Here is a 12,071-nt window from a genome sequence, read left to right as displayed (position 1 = left end):
GTACTAGGCACAAAATGAGCCCATATGTCTTAGAAAAACCTTGCTTTGACTTATTGGAGAAGAAGGGGTTGCTGGAGCCAAGGATAAACAAAGATCTATCATAATATAGTGGCTCAGCCTCAAAAACATTGAGAATTCAATGATCCTGCTGCAGATGTTGGCCACTCCCAAGTGAAGTGAGTGTGGACTTATTTCCACTTATAGACAGGAACTTTGACAAAAAAAAAAATTGATTAAATCCAGGACTATATTTTTCAAACAGATTCTTCAGGAGAGATCCATTGTTTCCTCACTGGTTTGTGAGTCTATTTGACAGGCTGTTTTCCAATCTAGAAGTGTCTTGCATTGACATTTTTACTCTAAATCAATCCAAATGCTGATCCCTAACATAAACCTGTTCGGTGTAATGCATAATGTTGCACACCATGTTAAATTATTCCTGGTTATAGGAAACCACCATCTGAAATTATTCTACCTTAGGGGAAAAGTGCTTTGTAATAAATTCAGATATATTGATATGATGGCAGCAACAGGAAATTCTTTAATGTGCTTTTATGTGCAGTATATTTTATATAATATTTCTAAAGTTGATTGCCTATCTTGTAGGTGATAGAGGTACTTATAAGGGCAGAGGATGGTCTCTTCAGAGAGGTAGTAAAACATCTAAATCATATTGAGGAAACAATCCTGGAAAATATGGCGTGGAGACAAGAATCACCCCTTTGGGATGGAATTAAAGATGCAGAAAACAAGGTTCCAACATGTGAGGAGGTGAGTATCCATCTTCAATTTATTGTTCACTCTTGTAGCTTGCATTAATCTAATCACAAACTATTGTCATCATTCTGATTTGTGGAGGAAATAAATTTCCTTAATTGGGCAACACATTGACTAGGCCTGTTTTCATTATGTGTCAAATGCTGCAGTGACTATTTTACAAACCTTTTTTTTTTCATTCGTTCATGAGATGTCAGCCTCGCTGGAAAAGCCAAAATTTGTTGTCCATCCCTACTTGTCCTTGAAGAGGTGGTGGTGAGCTGCTTTCTTGAACCACTACAGTCCATGTGGTGTAGGCATACCTACAGTGCTGTTAGGGAGGGAGTTCCAGGTGTTTGACCCAACGACAGTCAGAGCAGTGATATACTTCCAAGTCAGGATAATGTGTGACTTGGAGGGGAACTTACAAGTGGTGGAGTTCTGACGCGTCTGCCACCCTTGTTCTTCTAGGTTGTAGAGGTCACACATTTAGAAGGTTCTGTCGAAGGAGATTTGGAGAGTTGTTGCAGTGCATCTCATAGATGGTATACACTGTCGCTATTGTGCATGGTGAAAGGAGTGAATATTTAAAGTGGTAGATGGGGAGTCAATCTTGCGGGCTACATTGTCCTAGATGGTGTTAAGTGTGTTGTTGGAGCTGTACTCATCCAGGAAGTGGAAAGTATCCCATCGCACCGCTGGTTTGTGTTTTGCAGATGGTAGGCAGGCTTTGCAGAGTCAGCAGGTTAATCAGATTTAACCTTCCAGGTTTCGACACTGTTCTACCCTACTCCACTGAAAATAAGCATAATGACCAGTGGGAGGAGAGGAGGGAAAAGTACAGGAGAACACAATTATTTACATTAATAATGCCTGGTATCTAACAAAGAATCCTGCACTTGTTGTGTTAATGGTATGTTATTATTAAGGTTACAGATATACTTAAGTGATTGAATATCTTGAACACATATAAAGAGAAGCTTCTGGGACACTGAGTGTTGGTTAGGGTGGAGGCAGACATATGTAATGTTACATTCTGTAAAGAAATCTAGTATTAAGTAAAAAAGATTAGTGTCTTGTTTCCTTTTTCACCATCTGGCTTTGGAAGGAGTTAACATACTGGACTTAGCTCTGTACCCCTATGCAGTGTAGGCAACATTATTTTCCAAATTTTCCCTAACCACTGAATGAGCAGGACAAATTAAAAATAATCAGAAATAGAGGGTAAATTTTTTCATCCAAACCTACCTTTCCAACCTGACCCAGAGCATAATACTTGGCAGCAAATAGCATGAATAAGGTGGTTTCATCCAAAAAATTGCTGTGCAACACTTACTGCCCCATTCCTACACTGTATGTGCTGCACTCATTGGTACCAGACTTTGTACTGCCTAACCAGCAGTAATTAAAAGAACTGCTACAAGCCACTCAGAAAATGCAGCTAGCAGTGCTGGGCTGTTTATTTTTGTAGGATATTTACACAACTTTTCTAGGATTTTGGTGGATCTTCTATTAAGGTTATGGTGGCAGGAAGAAGCATTGTGGAAATTCAACCCCCCACCACCCCAGTCTGAAAATACTCCATTCTTTGGATACATTCAAAGAGCTGGCAGAGGATTTACTGGACTTTAAGGTGATATGATTGAGGCTTTTAAAACAATACAGAAATTATATTCCACTAGATTCCATTACAGATGATTAGACTGAAGTGTAGAAATTTATCTTTCCTTTATCACTATATGAATGTTTAGCATTTCTGCTTGTCATTCTAACTGTTGGATTAATAAGCTTTGTCAAAATGGTGGAGGAATATCATAGGTACCTATAAACAGTAAATCATAGCTTTATATCATAGTTTAACAGACAAAGGGGATGAATTACAACGCGTTATATTTTCTTCACAAAATATTTAACACTTAATCTCATTAACAGAAAACAATTAGAAGTAACCAGGGCAAAGTATGAAATGGTGAAATATTGCAACAAACAGAATTGATTTTAGAATTTGTACATTCCTTCAGGTAATGCCACCACATTACTTTGAAAATCTGGAGAACACTGGAAACAGTGAGATGTCCTCTCCCATTATTCATACACGACTAAAGGAGGTTCGCACTGAGAGTGGCAGGAAAGGTATGTGACTCGATTTAAAATGAATTTACACCCTATCCCTTAGCTGTCCTGGTGCAGAGCCTCCTGCCCAGAAAGCACATATCAAGAATTCATGTGTCGTCACCGCCATCCCTTGATTCCCCATCCATTTAATTTAGTAGCATCATTTGCTGCACTTGCATGCATGCTGAGCATGGAAGACTAAAATTTACGACTGTTTGTTTCCCTTATGCCGTTCTTCTTCATGTTGACTCAGTGGGAGATCATACAGTTGCATTTATGAAAATACTAACAAGAACATCCTTTCTCAGAAAATGTTTCTCCTTATAGAACCACTAAATTTCAGTCAGAATTTTTTTTTGTTTTAACAATTATTACTCAAGTGCACTCCTGCTGCTCTTTCTAGATGCCATTGCATCACCTACCACACTGCATGATCGATACAGCTCTCCGACAGCAAGTAATGCAAGAAGGAGGCTGTTTGTGGATAGTGACAACAATCCAGACTCTTCAAGCAACTCCCTCAGAAATTCCCAGCAACAAACAGTTAACACTGTACCAGTCCAGAATGTGACCACTGAGACTGTTTCTATTGCACATGTCCCTGGACAGACCTTAGTCACCATGGCAACTGCGACCGTTACAGCTACCAATGGGCAAACTGTTACTATACCAGTTCAAGGCAAGTGATTTATACAGAAAATTGTAGTGTTTACTTCCTGATTTGCCTGCTATTATTATGGGTATTTAAACTTGAGTACGGGACTGCAGGTAACTTAACAAGCCAATCCTGCGGGATATTTTCAAATATGAATTTTCTACCTGCAATACTATAAACTAGAGACAAAATGAGTTTTCGAGGGACTAATAAGTGTTTAATGTTTGTAAGACCAGCAAAAGTGATTATTAGCTTAGAAAATCCAACTAGGAACCTTATTTAGAATATTTGGAATTTTCTTATTACTTTGTGTAAGTTTTACTAAGTTTCAATTAGAGTATTCCTGTTGCAGGAAAAGGGGTTTATTTGGATTTAAAATTGGAAATTTAGGGCTAACCAAAAGCACATCATCTTTTATGCACTTTTGACTGTTTTGGTAAACCTCGTTCTCAAATATCTAAAATCAGTTCTTAGGACATTTTGATTATTTGAACTATTCTCGTCAGGTGATATTAAAAGGTATTTTTATCCATGCTTTGCTTTCCCTTTGGCAAACTGCTAATTTTGGATTTTAAAAAAATTCTCAGGTATTGCAAATGAAAATGGAGGGATTACTTTCATCCCAGTCCAGCTCAGTGTCACTGGACAGGCCCAGTCTGTGGCAAATACCATTCAACCCCTTACTGCCCAGACCCTTGCCAGTAGTCACCAGTTAGCTGGCACTGCGGTGCAGATTGCTGGACAGGTGCCAATTCAACAATCCCCAGGACAAAGACAAAGTCAACACCAAGTGGCCACGAGCAGCAGACCCAAAAAGACAGGCTCAGTAGCTCTGTTCTTTAGAAAGGTATGTTTCTTTGTGGGTATGAGAGTGAAGATTTATTATGGCAAGGTACTCCAGCACTAGGACAAGAAATTCTTTTTATACCCAGTATCTTCAGATAGCTTCAGATACCCAGTATCTTCAGATACTCAATGTGTAACCACCAGGAATTATGTGATTTAAGAAGTTCTTGGATTGCTAAAGGTGGCAGAGATTAGATTTTGATTGAGTCAAACATTAGCTTTCAAACTGAGGTCCCGGATATTCAATGGGACTACCGGGGCAATATTCTCTTTGTTATTTATAGTAAAGCTATAAATGCAAATTCATAGAATACATTTATGATTGTGGTGCAAATAACAAACAAACATGTCCCTCCTGTTTTCAGTTGAATAGGGCAACAGCAGTGTTGGGGTCTGGAAGGTGTTTAATATGCCAAAGTCACACAGTGAAGTCAATATTGTATGTTGGACATTTCTTCAAATCGAAGGACAATGATTTATCTGAGAGGCTGGAAATAACAGTCAGTATTTGTATTGATTTTTCAACAGGAAATACTTTCTCCTTGTAATTTTCCATCTGCTACTTAGATAAACAATATTGGTAACAAATAAAATGGTAAATTAAGCCTACTTGCTGAATTAAAATTGGAGAACAGCTTATGAACTATTTATCATACTTTCCCTGTTTTCTGATGGTATGTTTCCTTGGGGTTGGGTGGCTCTGGATCAGTTTTTGGGCTCTCTAAAAGTTGCAGCTCCCATTGAAATGAATAGAATTGCTCTGGGTTGCAGATGGCTGCACTTCATTACTCACCAATGTAGCTCAGAGGAGAGGAGACTGGATATGGTGGGATGTCGTGGGGCAGGAAGTTTGAAATTATTTTTATAAACAAGTGTGGTCCCAGATGATTGTCTCTGTTTGTGCTGTTGTTAAACTAGGTTTATCATTTGGCAAGTGTTCGTCTGCGGGATCTCTGTGCAAAACTGGACATTACTGATGACTTAAGGAGGAAAATCTGGACATGTTTTGAACATTCTTTGGTCAACTGCACTGATCTTATGGTTGATAGACACTTAGATCAGCTGCTGATGTGTGCTGTTTACATAATGTCCAAGGTAAAATTTACATTGAGTGTGGCACAGTGAAAAGTTAGAATAAATGGCATGCATGAACATTTATATATTCAGCTTCCTTTTATTAATTTTCAAATCTTCCTTTTAAAATGTCATTTTAATTATCTACATATGTACTCAGTAAAGGCTGTAAGTATTTCTGAAGAACATTGTATCACACCCTTTAGTAGTTGCACTTCTGATGTATTGGGTTGTGAATTATGAATAATTAATTAATTAATTCAAAGTTAGTTGTGTGTACTATTTTTTAAATTATGAACTGAGTTTTTGATAGCAACTTGAAGCCTGCTTCAACTGAACTGTTGCCCCTCCCTCTAACTCATGAGCCTGGTGTTCCTGTGACTTAAATGTCAACACCAACCTTGTAGACTGTTAACATGTAAATTCTTATCACTTAGATTATCATTAAAAACAAAATGGTGTCACAAAATATGAGAAGTTCAAAGTCCAAGCTTCAAGTCTGTCTTCCTGCCAATGTTTGTGAATTTTTTAATTCTTGGTGACAAAAATGCATTTTAGTATATTTTCAGCAAAAAATAATCTAGCTGCAGTCAGCAACAGATTGTGTTCGTTTAGGATCAAGGTTGTTAGTGAAGCACATTTGACCTCCCCTTTCTCCAGGTGCCTAGGATCGAGGCATCATGTATTGGAGTAGAACTTCCTTTGGGAAGTAATTGGGAATTCGCACCCGGATTTTGGGTGCCCATTTTGCTGATATCTGTTTACGCCCCAGTGTCCTGCTAATCTCATTAACAAAAGATGGAATATAAAAATGGCTGTAAAAAAGCAGAAATCATTGTAAACGACTGTGGACTAAGGAAAATACCAAACATGTATTCCTCTTTAATTATGAGTTACAGGTTCTAACTATCTAACTATCATTCATGCACATTAAGCAGAGACAAATGCACTTTGGGCATATATCAAAAAGCACCCTAAAGTGTCAGAGAATTTTGGTTGTGAGCTATGCATTTAACTACAGTGCAGCTAAATGGCCTTGATGTTTTTCGATTGTCTTATCAGAACCTTCTACCTGAACACATCTTCACCCATAATAATGGCCCTGTCCCCAAATTACTCAGCTTTATATGAGAGTTCTCTGCATCTGTGCTTGCTCTGGGGTGGCGGTAGGGCGGGGGATAGGTTTTGACTTTGTGTGATAGTGTAAAAAGGGCAATAGTAAATTGGCAACCTGTTTTACATCGCTCCTGATTTTTATTTCCATTGATTTTCATGTGTTGCAGAAATGGTATTGTAGGCTACACTTTGAATCAGTATCAAATAACTATTTTATTTTCAGGTAACAAAAGAAGATAGATCCTTCCAGAACATCATGCGTAGTTACAGAACCCAGCCACAGGCCAGTAGCAATGTAAGTGTTACTACTAACATTTTGGGATACATTAGATGAGTAATTTGAGAAATGACCTGTGTTAAGTATAGCATGCATGAGAAGAAAATGGTAACTTTGAACCTATGGCTATTAGTGCTCTCCACCACTTGGGTATTCCTTCTGTTATTTCTGGGTCTGTCATACGCTAATTGAAAGAGATTGATTGTCATGCTCAGTCTACAACTCCATTACCATTGTATCATGCAACTACCACAAACTAGGTGGACCTTGGTGTTTCTTCGTCTAACAATTCCCATCTTCCTATTTATTGAGTTACAAAGTTCTAGCAGTTTGCATTTGAGGACCATGGTCAATTTTTATGCAAGAAGAATTAAATTTAATAATGTTACAAACAAATCTACTTTCAGTTATTTACACTTGCATTTTATTACAGTTAAAAGTTCTTTGGCAACTTTGAATTATTAGAGCAGAATAAACATGGAAAGTAAAAACCATGCAGATAAAAATAGCCAAGTTACTTTGCAGCGACATTAATTATTAAATGATTGTCAGGCTTAGAAGTTATTATTTCCAGTAAATAATGCTCACACTAATAAAGGTTTGTATCAGCATGAGGGTATTTTTGCAGAGCCTCATTTGTTTTGTAAATTGATTGCCATCCTTAAGATTGTGATTTCATTGTACATATCATGTGCAGGTTATTCCTAGGATTTCTCTAATATTTTCTGTCCAGTGAGAAAACATAAAGACTGGTGTGTAAGCAGAGCCATCTCTGGATTTTTGTGAAGATTTTAATGTTAAGTTGAAACTCTTTAATGATCCCAAATCCTACCGGTCTATGTTCTAAAAATATATCCTGATTACCAGATTAATGTCATTTTTAGGAACATCCAAGTGTTTTTCTAGACTTAAATCCATCTAACTAAATGACCTGTCCAATATCCCAACACAGCTTTCAGCATAGCAGTTGAATCACTGTGTACAGTTGCTTTTTCCTCCAGTGACATCTTCAAAAAATAAAAAGCAATAAAATTATTTACCTGTTGAACATCACATTGATATCAAACTTAAACAAGTTTAAGGAACAATGAGATAGTTTAATGATTATGTGACATGAATTTGTTAAAACCATTAAAACCACAATCAAACATTGATATCCATCTTGGAACCTCTAAAATTCTCTGGTACAGACTTATACAAAGTAAGACATTTATATTTCTTAATCAGTACAACCTTTTCTGAAATAATGCAAGTGCAGCACCCAAGATATGATAATATTAGCATTGGGCCTGTCATCTGTTTTATTTCCAATAGTTTAATATATCCAGGGACTGCATTTATCATATGCACATAGTTGTAAAGGACACCAGACTGAGGGCAAAATTTAATAAGAAGAGCATGGCTCCTGACAGTGGGGCAGGAAGTGGGCACCAATTTTGCTTACGTGTCAGGAGTCACGGTGCACACAATCACAAAGGAAATTTTAAGTGTGTGAGACAAGCACACATCCTACATGGCGGGAATCGCTGTCAGGAGCCTGCCTCCTCATCAGCTGCTGTTTTGGGGTCACACCAAGGCGTAGTGATTATGAAAGAAACATGAAAAAGTATTGAGGGCGCAATGGTGGCATGGGCGTTGAGACTCTGCTGTGGTATGCACATGTCTATAGATATCACAATATATTTTGTTCCCTTGACTATTGTGTGCATTTGTTGGGACGTACTCCTTTGGAGGGCATATTGCACTGTCATGCCTCATTTTTGTTGTTGAATGAAGAGGTCTGAGGGACATCTCTCACCTGTGTAGGCAACAATGTGGTGGTGTGTTAAGAGGTCAGTCTTTATTGGATGGTGTCATGAGCCACATGTCACACAGGATCCAATCCTGCACTTGGGCAGGGGCATCGAATAGCTGCTGCAGCTGTGAGTTCCTTAAGATGTTTGTGTCATGGGAGCCCCCTGGGAAATGAGAATACACCTGCTTCATTCTTTTCTGGTGGTCAGAGGCAACTTGAATGTTAAGGGAATGAAACTCCTTCCAATTTACAAATGCAGCTGGAAGTTCCCAGGGAGATCTAACGGTCATGTGTGTGCAGTCGATTACACCCTACTGAGAATCTGATGAATTTGTTGGCCCTTCTGAATGGGGCATTTGACACCTCCCATATGCATTTATTTGTTGCAGCCTGGGAAATGCCACACATGTGCCCTGTGGAGCCATGAAATGAGTCACTGGTGTAGAAGTTTAGGGCCGCAGTTACCTGAGAGCGACTGGCATGGGGTTCCCTCCAAAGCCATGGGGCTGTAGGTCTTGTTTTAGGAGTACGCATAGGTCAGTAACCACCTCCTGGGGAAGTCTTGGCTACCACTGGCATTGCCTCTCAGACATCTGAATGTAGTTGGTGCGCATTCTGAACACACTGACATGTCATGCTCTTCAGTGTTGAAGACGGCCCTGGTTGGGTTTCTTCTTACTTCCCTCCCCCTCAGCTGATGCCAACTGATGGCCTTGTGGCCTATGTTGCTGTGCGACCAAGGGTCCCCTCTGGTGAATCCTCTCCTCCACTGCCTGAGGTTGCAAAAAGATTAGGTGTATGAGCCCCATTGCAGATCCACAAAGTGAACTATGTGAAGAAGGCAGGCAGTAATATTAGCACCTGTGTTGACTTGGTCTTCATTCCTCGAGCAGCTACAGTTGATCAGCGGGAATGCATGATCCTCCCCTGGGTCACACCTAGAACTTCCATCCCACAGTGGTCTCCTCCAAAACAGTTTGATGTCCTGCGAGGTAAAGATTTTCGAGCAGCACCTAATCTCAAGCAAGGTAGTAGTTTCTTAGCAGCCATGTTGATGGACACTAACATTGTAGCCCTGCCATTGGAGCCTACCCGCCTCCACCCTCCCAACATCACCCTGATCTTTCCCCCAATCATCCTGGAGCATCTAATCATCACCCTTGACCCAGAGCCATTGACCCTCGATCTTCCATCTCTGAATCTCGACCCTCACCCTTCCTGCCCTCATCCTTGAGCCTATTTCCCTCATCCTTGAGCCTCTTTCCCTCATCTTTCACCTGCCTTCACTTTCCCTCATCCCCCTGCAGCTGGACCAGCTCAGCTTCAAACCCACACAAGGTTCCTTCCCTGACTGTTGACCTGCCACGTGTTGTGCAGCTGCCTCCCTTGGACACACAGGATGAGACCATTGCAACAACGGACCCTGCCCTATTGGCCGGAGCCTGGCTCCCTTTTGATACCTCCTCCCCCTTGCCCCAAACCTGCCAGTTCTTGCCGTGCTACCGCTCGATGACCCAAGCTCAAACCCCAACCTGTTGCCAGCCCAAGCGCTGCGCTGTTTGAGGACCTGAGCACTACACTCTCCACCCCCGCCACATCCTTCCTGCTATACTCATAATTTCTGCTATCTTCCTCTGGTAATGTCCCCTGAGTTGCTGAGTTAGACAAAGACAAACCTCACCTCAGACTAAAAGGTTGAACAACCTTGTCTAGTTCACAACATCATTACACTATCGGGAAACAGGAGGCACGATTTTCCCGTGCACCACTGACATATTTTTGAAGGTAGGGCTTAATATGGTGTGCTTCCCAATTAGTGAGTATTCATAAAATGCACATGAATGGTAAATAGGTTCCGGCCACCTGGCAGCATGTTGGCTGCTCCACCACTGACACGCCACCGACTTTATCTCACAAACTCAACCAGATGTTGGGAAACTGAGATTTCGGCTCCTGCCTAATTAAGTCCCCCTGTCCACCACGTTTACTGCTCTTACAGGTCCCAATAAATACCTGAATGTGTAACATGCTATAATTAGTATGAAACTGGGATTTTAAAGTTACTTTTTATTTCAGAAGTTGTGAATGATTCAGAACTATAACTCAGGTGTTTCAAGTTTCCTTTAAGATCAATGGAACAAACAACTGATTTTACAAAACTAACAGTAGCTGTGAATTTTGTAACAATCAGAAACATGTAAGATTTAAGAGGAAGACTAGCCCAGTATCTTTTGTCTATAACAAGTGCTGAGCTGCTCCAGAACTGTGGGAACATTTATAGAACAAATTAAGAGAACAAACTTGCATTCAGGTTTCACAAGTATTACCGAAAATTTTTAAATATGTGCACATTTCATGTGTGTGTCTGTATGTGTCTGTGTGCGTTTGTATACATATGTGCCGTGTGTGTGTGTGCATGTGGGTGAGTGTGAGTGCATGCAGAGGAATATCATTAGCTGATACAGAGTCCTTGTGCAACTCTTGTAATGCACCTATTCATACCTCCTGTTACACAGTTCAAACGAACACTCTACACTTAGGAGGAGTAGTTATTGTTTAATCATGCTGAAGTGGTTTTCTTTCGTGTGGCAAAAACAACCCAGAACTTCAATCCTTAATGGTGGCACACTTCATTTTTGGACTGGTTTTTAAATCCTAAAGTGAGATATTACAATATAATTGCATATAATACATATAAATACATGTTACAGAGACGGGCTAGCTTTATAAAACTCTCAAGTTATCTGGTCTGTAGGTTGTAAATACTGTGATGGAATGGAAGACTTTTGAAAAACGAATGTAATGGTAGATTTTATAGATTAATGCTCCCAGTAAAGACATTGGTGCAATGGAAATTTTTTTGAAATTCAGGTGTGGAACTTAAAGTGTATTGCACACAGTATCGGAGCAGTTGCTGCAGTGTAAATTTCCTTAAACAACATAATTACATCATTAGCAACCACAAAACTATTCCTGATAAGGATCACTCAATATCCAATTGATGATCCTCTGGGAATAATTGTTTGAAAATCCTTTTAACAGTACAGGCTTCGTCAATGTGGGAATTAGCCTATGGAACTGAAAAGGTGTTCGATATAGGGAAACATGTCCTTTACCTACAGAATTCCAAAGAGGCATCATTTCTCCAGTTAGGGTTTGTAGATATCTAATTGTGTTGTGGATTGACCGTCTGTTACATTTTTGAGTTTCATGCGAAATATTCTGCCGCTGAAGTTCAGTGTCACCAATCGTTCCCATAAATGGATTTCAGGGGGAGAATTTTCTCCCTGTTGGGCGGACCGGTTGGGAGTGGGCGCAGAGCCAATCGCCGCCCACGATCGGCTGTGTGCCGTCATTTTACTTTGGCCCGCCCAGCGTGACGTGCGCCCGGTAGCACTCAGCACTACCAGTGCACGCAGGGGGAGGAGCTGCCTCAG

At 40.0% G+C, this 12,071-nt stretch overlaps 1 protein-coding gene across 5 annotated transcripts in view; it reads left to right on the top strand.

Moving 5' to 3' along the window:
• rbl2 (retinoblastoma-like 2 (p130)) overlaps nt 1–12,071 on the top strand; it is a 178,496-nt gene that overhangs the window by 142,137 nt on the left and 24,288 nt on the right. For all 5 annotated transcript variants that reach the window (XM_078544278.1, XM_078544280.1, XM_078544276.1 and 2 more), the window contains 6 exons: nt 607–771; nt 2,778–2,889; nt 3,275–3,550; nt 4,114–4,373; nt 5,291–5,467; nt 6,786–6,857. In XM_078544278.1, the coding sequence (XP_078400404.1) occupies nt 607–771; nt 2,778–2,889; nt 3,275–3,550; nt 4,114–4,373; nt 5,291–5,467; nt 6,786–6,857 (1,062 nt within the window). The remainder of the gene's footprint in view (nt 1–606; nt 772–2,777; nt 2,890–3,274; nt 3,551–4,113; nt 4,374–5,290; nt 5,468–6,785; nt 6,858–12,071) is intronic.

The sequence above is a fragment of the Cetorhinus maximus genome, chromosome 6, assembly GCF_964194155.1.
Source record: "Cetorhinus maximus chromosome 6, sCetMax3.hap1.1, whole genome shotgun sequence".
Lineage (NCBI taxonomy): Eukaryota > Metazoa > Chordata > Chondrichthyes > Lamniformes > Cetorhinidae > Cetorhinus > Cetorhinus maximus.
The sequence above is the reverse complement of the archived record's forward strand: the minus strand, read 5'-3'. Positions and strand labels throughout refer to the sequence as shown.